This window comes from Lactuca sativa, chromosome 9 (genome assembly GCF_002870075.4).
Source record: "Lactuca sativa cultivar Salinas chromosome 9, Lsat_Salinas_v11, whole genome shotgun sequence".
Taxonomy (NCBI): Eukaryota; Viridiplantae; Streptophyta; class Magnoliopsida; order Asterales; family Asteraceae; genus Lactuca; species Lactuca sativa.
Genome location: NC_056631.2, coordinates 102,408,464 through 102,417,707, shown reverse-complemented (window position 1 = coordinate 102,417,707; position 9,244 = coordinate 102,408,464). Strand labels below are relative to the sequence as shown.

General features: G+C 30.7%; 1 protein-coding gene across 1 annotated transcript; it reads left to right on the top strand.

Moving 5' to 3' along the window:
• Nucleotides 1–2,442: 2,442 nt before the first annotated feature.
• LOC111920705 (aspartyl protease family protein At5g10770) lies at nucleotides 2,443–6,949 on the top strand. The gene is made up of 2 exons (XM_023916274.3): nucleotides 2,443–2,641; nucleotides 5,424–6,949. The coding sequence occupies exons 1-2, from the start codon at nucleotides 2,473–2,475 to the stop codon at nucleotides 6,683–6,685; spliced, it is 1,431 nt and encodes a 476-aa protein (XP_023772042.1). The 5' UTR covers nucleotides 2,443–2,472; the 3' UTR covers nucleotides 6,686–6,949.
• The last annotated feature ends 2,295 nt before the right edge of the window (nucleotides 6,950–9,244 follow it).

Genomic DNA, 9,244 nt, shown 5'->3' with positions numbered 1-9,244 from the left:
TTTGGATGTTGAATCTTGAAATTCTGAAAGAATATTGTTGTTTTTCTTCATTCGTTGAGAATGAAGTATCATATATCTTTTTTTCATAAGTTTCCTCATCTTTTCTGCTTCATCCTAGCAATTGCACCTTAAACATACAAATAATTAATTGAAATTCTTTCAGAATACAACAATAATATTCTTACAGAATAAACTATTCTTGCAGAATGGTTTTAAATATTCTAAACAGGAATAGAAGTAATTTAATAGGATACCTATAATCAACATAAACATAAGTGGAATTATCATAAGTTCACCTTGATGTAAACCAATGACATGAATCCATGTATCTTTCAGAATGTATCTCTACATTTGTTTATTCCTTTCTCTTTCCAGCAATCCAATAAATTAAAAGAAGTTCATACAACTGTGATTTAAAAAATGAAACAACATGGATGAAAAACTTGAAATTGAAATACATACATATATGTGTGGGTTTAGATCAATTTCTAAAATGTCTCAAATTTGTGAAAATCTCTTATAAACCCTTAATCAAATCTTCACCCTAAATTGATTAAAAAAATCAAATACCAACAACAAAGATTGATGTTACTCAGGTAATTAACAAATAAGGAGTTAATAAAACAACAAAAAAACATATCAAAAGGTTTAATGAAGAAAATAAAAAGAAATACTCTTTGAGGCATTTCTACAAACACCTGGCGTGCAACATAGAAATCAAAATTTCTTTTAAATCACAGTTGTATGAACTTCTTTTAAAAATCATTTAAACGATAAAACTGAAGAAGATCGATGAAAGTATATGTTTAAACTATTTTAATCAAGAAAAGGAAATAGTATATGAGTTAGCATAGAACCTGTAATGGAGTAAGGTGGGAATTGAAGAAATCCTGAGCCATGCGATAAGTTTGGTTTAGTTCAGCACATAAAGTAGTGGAACTTAGACAGGTTCTAATCCTATCCCATTTGTAATGGCTTCTAACTCTTCTTTTGAGAAATCCCGAGTAATCGTCAAGCCTGTATTCCAAGAAAGATCGGCTTGGCTCAGGATGACCTGAACCTCTGATGGTTACCATATACACGAAAACCACCAACCATTAAAAGAAGCAATCCAATAAATTAAAAGAAGTTCATACAACTGTGATTTAAAAAATGAAGCCGACGATGGAGAGGGAGGAAGAAGGTGATGGTCGGCTGGCAGAGGAGCGGCAGTGAAGTTGCCTGTTGAGGTGAGGGTACAGATTTTTGAAACCGATCGTTTGAAGATAAAGATGGGAGAAGAATAGGGTTTAGGAAATTAAAGAATTACCATAATTAAATATGCATAGATTACTATAATACCCTTAAATTATTTATTTAATGATTTATTATTTCCTCAATTCCTATTGGTGCATTCAGTCACACAATAATTGTCAAAAACATTTGAACCTAGCTCTCTCTCTCTCTCTCTATATATATATATATATATATATATATATATATATATATATATATATATATATATATATATATATATATATATATATATAAAATTAAGATATTTTTTTATTGAGTGGTCTTTAACCCCCCCTTTTGTCTCGTTGAAAATCTATTTGGATTCTTTATTCGGATCTGTGAGACAATTGAAGTGGTGTTTCCTTGTTCTGGGATCCTTTATCTTTGTTTTAAATCATTGGGTTTAGACATTACTTCGGTGCTTCTGAATCCTTTCAAAATGGTAGCAACATACCCCTTTTGTGATTTCTTTTTAGAATCATACCGACGGTTGATTCGTGCGCGATACACTGTGGATCGAAAACGTTTTGCGGTTCCAACAATTTTTTTGAATATATATATATATATATATATATATATATATATATATATATATATATATATATATATATATATATATATATATATATATATATATATATATATATTCCAATGATGAGTATCGTGGTGGATGCGATGCGGATGGATGGAATGGCTAAAATTTCTTCGCTTCTAGTATGCAGCATGTCTAATTAGCTACTTTTCAATGTTTGTTTTATGACTTGATTGATATGTTCTAATAATTTATACAACATGTAAGAAATTACTCCACAACAAATTAAAATATCGTTCCGTACAAAGTCCATGACTATTTTGAGTCTTTTCAAAATAGGCGATGTTTCATTAATTTTATTAAATAGTCAGCATAATCTATATAAATAAACATTGCCTCGGAAATAACCAAAGAAAAATATATATACTATAATTGATCACAAATATAGCGAACCAACCCTTCTTCATCATATGACAACCAAATAGAGTGTCATATTTTAATAAATATGTTGTTAGTATTCCACCATATAATGAACTATAATATATGGATTTTTTTAATATTTTATAAAAAAATATGGGAAAACTTTGGAAGATACTTTGAAGAATAAGGTCATATAGATTGGCTATAAATAATGGTGAGTGAGTGTAAGAAAAGCATTAGGAAAAATGACACCATCAAATTCTCTCGTTTTGGTGCTTTCATATTCCTTTCTCTTCTTTTTAGTTATCGCAAGAGAAGGCCATACTTTGGACCGAAGCATAGAAGCCCACCACTACCACACCCTTGAACTAAGCTCTTTCCTACCATCCTCCATTTGTATCCCTCCCACTAAAGGTTCGTATTTATCCAGCAACCATTTTTTCTCTATAGATATATGTATGTTGTATGTATCCTCTCTCTCTCTCTCTCTCTCTCTCTCTCTCTCTCTCTCTCTATATATATATATATATATATATATATATATATATATATATATATATATATATATATATATATATATATATATATATATATATATATATATATATATATATAAGTATGTGTGTGTGAAAATGCTCAAACGTGAATGTAAAAAAAATTAAGAATAGGATAATAATAAATATGAATTACTAATTGTTGACATGTTATTTTATTGAAAAAATCTGAATAGTATTAAAATTCATAAAATTTTATTCTTTATAAATAAATATTCATATGGATATAATTACTTAATATGAATGCAATTTTTTGTTTTTTTATATGTGCTCTCGTAATATGCTTTTTATTTAAAATTTTGCGATATTCCAATGTTTATAACACCATATATAGATGCATATATATAACACCGTATATAAAGTTTTAAGAGTTAAGGGTCCTGTATGTTATCTTGATTTTTGTTTATTGTTAAGGTTCTCCTGTATGCTATATTTGTGTTGAAACCTATCACAATTGTACCATAAAGCCCAAAAAAGTATAAGTAAAAACCTAGGCTTTATTTGTGTGTATATAAAATTACAATGAGAACTCTTGAATTATTCTTTTTAACGACTCGTGCATACATAACTCTCAACCTTTATTTTGTTCCTTATTCGTTAAAACCCTACGGAGTATAATAAAGGGGATTGTAATTGTTCAATTATATGCGTATATTTTTAATGCCTATTCCAATTATTTTGTAAAAGTCGAGCTATATATACTCCTATTCTATTAAGTATTTAATAGTAAATATGATTAAGAAGGTTCATTTAAGGCAATACACGTAAAAATAGATATAAAAGTTAATTTTCACAAAATAAATTAGAATGGATTCATAAATGGTCAATATTTTATTTATTAAAATTTTTTTATTAAGTATTTTCTATGTACTTATATTTAGAAATGAACAATCATAGTTATGTAACCTACTTTAAATCACGTTCACGTTAGGTTCGTTGACAAACACGTCATTTTAATCTCTTTCGCAAGTCGCTTTCATGCAACAAATTAATAAAAAAAAGAAACGAATTGGACCCCAAGAGATAGGTAAGGTAACCACTACTAGTTGATTAATGGGACTTTGGGACCATGGATGTTCACACCAAATTATAAAATTCGTTGCCCACAAACTTTATATGTCTATATATTGTTTATGTTTCTATACACGTCGAAACACATAAATATTACAACTTAACTATTATAGAATTCGGTATTCTCAAAGTTTTATGTTATGTGTACACTAAGATATATACTTGATTATAATTTAAGTATCTTAAATATGTGCAAACGAATTTTTTGTTTCTGCAATAATGTAATAATTATATTGATTAGAAGTGAATAATATCATAAAATAATTTAATAAAAGGGAAAAAAGAAGTGTATTAGAAAATGAATTATCATTTCTATTTCTTCTAGAGGAAATAATGCGTAATGATTAGAAGATAAGCATCACTGAAACAGGATGCTTGGTAGGTTGTCATTTCACATGTATATTATTGTGAAAATAATAAACTTAATTTAATTAATTAAATATTAACAGAAAACGTAAACAAGTTAATGTATAAGTTAGAGTTATTTTAGGATTTTTCTATCAATTTATACTGTATAAGATAAATAATAATTTTTATAAAGTAAGAAAATAAAAATATATATACTAACTGAGACATTGATTGTATTAAAAACAATACAAACATCAAGTAAAATACATGTTTATACACGGGATTTCACCTATAAATTCATAAATCTTCCATAGTGGAATGCACAAATAAAAGTTTAATTACATGTAGATTATATTGACGTTTCTAAAAAAAAAAATTACGATAAACGCGTGGCCAATAATATACTGTCAATAGCCAAGTATGACAAAATCGTTTTGTGTTGTTCCTATGCTTTTTATTGCAGAATCACATGGAAATGGGTCTTCTTTTTATTGATATAATAACTGAGGATTTTGTTTGATTTAGTTTTGTTCCGAATTGTTTTTTATAAGTCGACATCGAATCACAAGCGTACTGGAACCCAACAAAAACAGTAGACCATTGTTTTCTGATACCTAGTTTTATAATTTCTTTTGTTATAAAATAAAATAAAATAATTTTTCTATATAATTCGTTAACCAATTAAGTTGATATTAATTGTTCTTAATATAATAAGATAAAATTGACTTATTTAATATAATAAATCATATTAAACTCTAGTTTATATTGAATTTGGTATGCTTTGACAGCTTTCAAAACCAATAAATAATTCATGTGTTTGCTAGACACAATTAAATCGAACTGATTAGATTGGTTGCGTAAAGTTTATGGTTCAAGAAGAGTAAGATACAATGTTCACGACATAAGATACAATTTAGGAGTCATTCTCAAATACTTTATTGATTACCAACAACTTGTTTATACTTTTAATGAAAGTAACAATGATAATATGATATGCATCATAACGTATAGTTTTTTTTGTACAAATACAATTCCAAACAATGTAAATTCCTCAAATACATTTTTATTTTCACAAGCCAACGTATTTGGAAACATATTAATTAAATTATGAACTTTTATCAAATAAGATAAAATTTTAGGATTTAATCCATTCAATTATTTTGCAATTTAATTAATTTTTTTTAAATAATCACTGACTAACAACATCTATATTCATCTTTCAGATGCGAAGAAACAAGGATCATTGCAAGTGGTTCATAAACATGGACCATGTTCTACGATCAAAGAAGACATGGTCAAACCCTTAACAGTAGAAGAAATCTTCTCCCATGACCAGTCAAGAGTTGACTCAATCCACTCCAAGTTGACCACCATCACAACCACCGGAAAAAAAGACACGAAAACCTCCAAAGCCACCATCCCTGCAAAATCCGGCAGCACAATCGGCTCCGGCAACTACATAGTCACAGTCGGATTAGGCACACCAAAGAAAGACCTCTCACTCATTTTTGACACCGGCAGCGACCTAACATGGACCCAGTGTCAACCATGTGCTCGGTCGTGCTACAGCCAGCAAGAACCCATATTCACACCGTCGTCATCCACCTCATACACCAACATCTCATGCACTTCAACCGAGTGCTCCGGCCTCATCTCCGCCACCGGAAACACACCCGGTTGCAGCTCATCCACCTGCGTCTACGGAATCCAGTACGGTGATCAGTCCTTCTCAGTAGGGTTCTTCGGAACAGAGAAACTTACACTCACTTCAAAAGACATAATTGATAATTTCTATTTCGGGTGTGGCCAAAACAACCAAGGACTGTTCGGCGGCGCCGCCGGGTTGCTAGGTCTTGGTCGGGATAAGCTCTCGGTTGTGTCACAGGCTGCTAAGAAATATGGGAAAGTCTTCTCCTATTGTCTCCCATCAAGGTCTAGCTCCACCGGTTTTTTGAACTTTGGAGGTGGCGGAGCTTCCACCGGAGTTAAGTACACACCGCTTTCTACCTCACAAGGGAGCTCCTTCTATGGGCTTGATCTTGAATACATAATCGTAGGTGGAAAAAAATTAGCAATAAGTCCGACTGTTTTTTCAACATCGGGGATGATTATAGACTCAGGAACAGTGATAACTCGGCTACCACCCACGGCTTACTCGGCTCTAAGTACGGCATTTAAAGCACAGATGACACAATACCCGTTGACTAAAGCATTGTCTATACTTGACACATGTTACGATTTTACTAAATTTAGTAGTGTTAAAATACCAAAGATAAGTATGGTTTGGGGTGGGAATACAATCGTGGATATTGCGGCTTCTGGGACACTTTATGCAAATGGGATTAGTCAAGTGTGTTTAGCTTTTGCTGCGAATGGGGATGATTCTGATCTTGCAATATTTGGGAATACTCAGCAGAAGACATTGGAGGTTGTGTATGATGTGAATGGAGGAAAGGTAGGATTTGGCAATGGAGGATGTGCTTGAATACAAATCATAAAATGAATACAAAAGGATACATGGTTTACAAAGGTTTAAAGATGCATTTTACATGAAGATTGTTGGAATAAGGTATACATGTAGGTTTTGTTGATTACCACTGCTTGATATCTAAGATTTATGCAACTAAATGTACATTATATAGCTTGCTTTTGATTTCAATCGAACAGATATATAGTTGTCAAGATCATACATATCATATTTGATTCACATGTAAAACAATGCAAATTAATCATGATAAATGTTTCCACAGACCACCATTGTATTGCCTGATCAAGTTGTATAAAAAGCTTCTATATGGTTTGCACATCATTCTTATCGTCTATAACCACCATTGTATTGCCGAATCAAGTTGTAAAATAAGCTTTTATATGGTTTGTACATCATTCTTATCGTTTATATGTTCATGTGGTGTACTTAAATGTATCCATATGATCATCACGATTTGCGGGTCCTTTTCATTAAGTGATAAGTTGTAAATAATATCTCTTGAGTTAGAATCATTTCCGAAGTTTCTGAAAACAAACTGTTGATAAAAAGAAAAAAACCGATTAATAGGAAAATACTCTTTAATGACATGTATTATGTGTCATAAAAGGGTACAGGTGACACACAAATATGTGTCAAGGAAGCCCTTATCATAAAAGAAGAAGACACGCATTTGTGTGTCGTAACCTTACGACTCGTATTTACGACACACAATGATAACATTAAACCGATGTCATAAATAGAAAACGACACACCTTTTTGTATGTCATAATTTTAAATGTTTTAAAAAAATATATTTTTAATAGATTTACTTATTTTCAAATTAAATAACACATTTAAAGTTTTCTAATACAAAATAAAATACTTTACACAAGAAATGTAATTCAATGCAAATATATATATATATATATATATATATATATATATATATATATATATATATATAATATGTTAAATACAAATAATCATTTCAATCGTAAAAAAATATAATCAATTGCTAATATTGCATAATATTTATTATAGAAAAAACACAACATTAAAAGGAACAGGTGTGTAAATTCACCTTTGATAGTCTCAATGTCAGCTTTAAGTCTTGCAACTTCACTACTTCAAGATGCATCTATGAGTTTTATAAGAAACAAATTTGTACAATGTGGAAAACAATTAAAATTTAATAGACTACAAGCATCATATAAAAGATCTATGACATACACCTTGATAGCAACATACAATGAACAACTAAACCTAACACAACCCTTGTGTAATTCGAAATTACCAAGTATAGAGTTATATACATTTTGATTTGTTATAGTAAACAAATCACTTCAATCTCCTTGTAGTGTAGGTCGTGGAAAACTTAGCACCAAAAGTATGATGTCTCTAATGACTCACACTCAAACTCTAGAACTAGAAGACAAGATGAGAGAGGAGAGGGGATATTTTCAGCCAGAGGTTTTTTTTGAAACTTTAGTATCCCTCATAACTTTCGTTCACCGCTTATATAGGTTATAGAATCTTTATTTCTTAATCAATTATGAACACCTACAATTCAACCATTGGACCTTTAGTTAATTCCATTTAATCCCAAATTAATTCCAGATTAATTCTTATTAATAATTAATTAATTCTAATTAATTTATTAATCATATAATTAACAAATCAGTTATTATCAACCGATCTCATATTAATTGATTAATCACATAATAAATTAACAAACCAAGTATGTATTCCTAAGTAATATATTAATCATATAATATGTTAATAAATTATTTCCTCATAATTTCCAATTAGTTTAATCATATAATAATCTAATAATTCTTCATCTATTAATAAATGTCATTCTAATCAAGTTCTAGTTATCAGCGTAACCCAAAAAGTACTTTGCTTTTAACTACAAGAATATACCAATTTAGTTATCGACTTAAACACCTTCTTCAACAGTCTCCCACTTGGATAAGTCTATAACTACAATTTCAGGTATAAACCTTGAACTAAACAGGAAAACATGTTTTCCAAATCCACTACCAATCTCCGATTCAAATCAAATGTTGTTCATATGATAAGTGATCAGTTATTCCTTCATTCTATAAGATATCGTATGGATGTGAGCCATTGATTAGAATCAATCTCGTAGTCTAAGATTATGTTTCTCGATTTCCTGATTTATGACGACTGGATTCAGACTACTATATACACAAACCACAAGAGCCTGAGGTATTTGATGGACCAGCCGAACCTGAATATGAGACACCGTCGTAGGTTGGATGTAGTGAAGGACTATGATTGCGAGATCCTTTATCACCCGGCGAAGGCCAATGTATTGGTTGATGCCCTCACCCGCAAGGCGGTGGCACCAGGTTCTGATGGAGAAGGCTCACAAGTCGAGGTTCTCCATCCTTCTCAGGGAGTCGAAGATGTATAAGGATCTTTGCCCTGATTATTGGTGGCCCTACATGAAACAGGATATAGCATGGTTTGTGGAGGGATGCTTGACTTGCAGGATAGTCATGGCCGAGCATCAACGACCTCATGGCAAGATCGATGCAGCCATTGGAGATT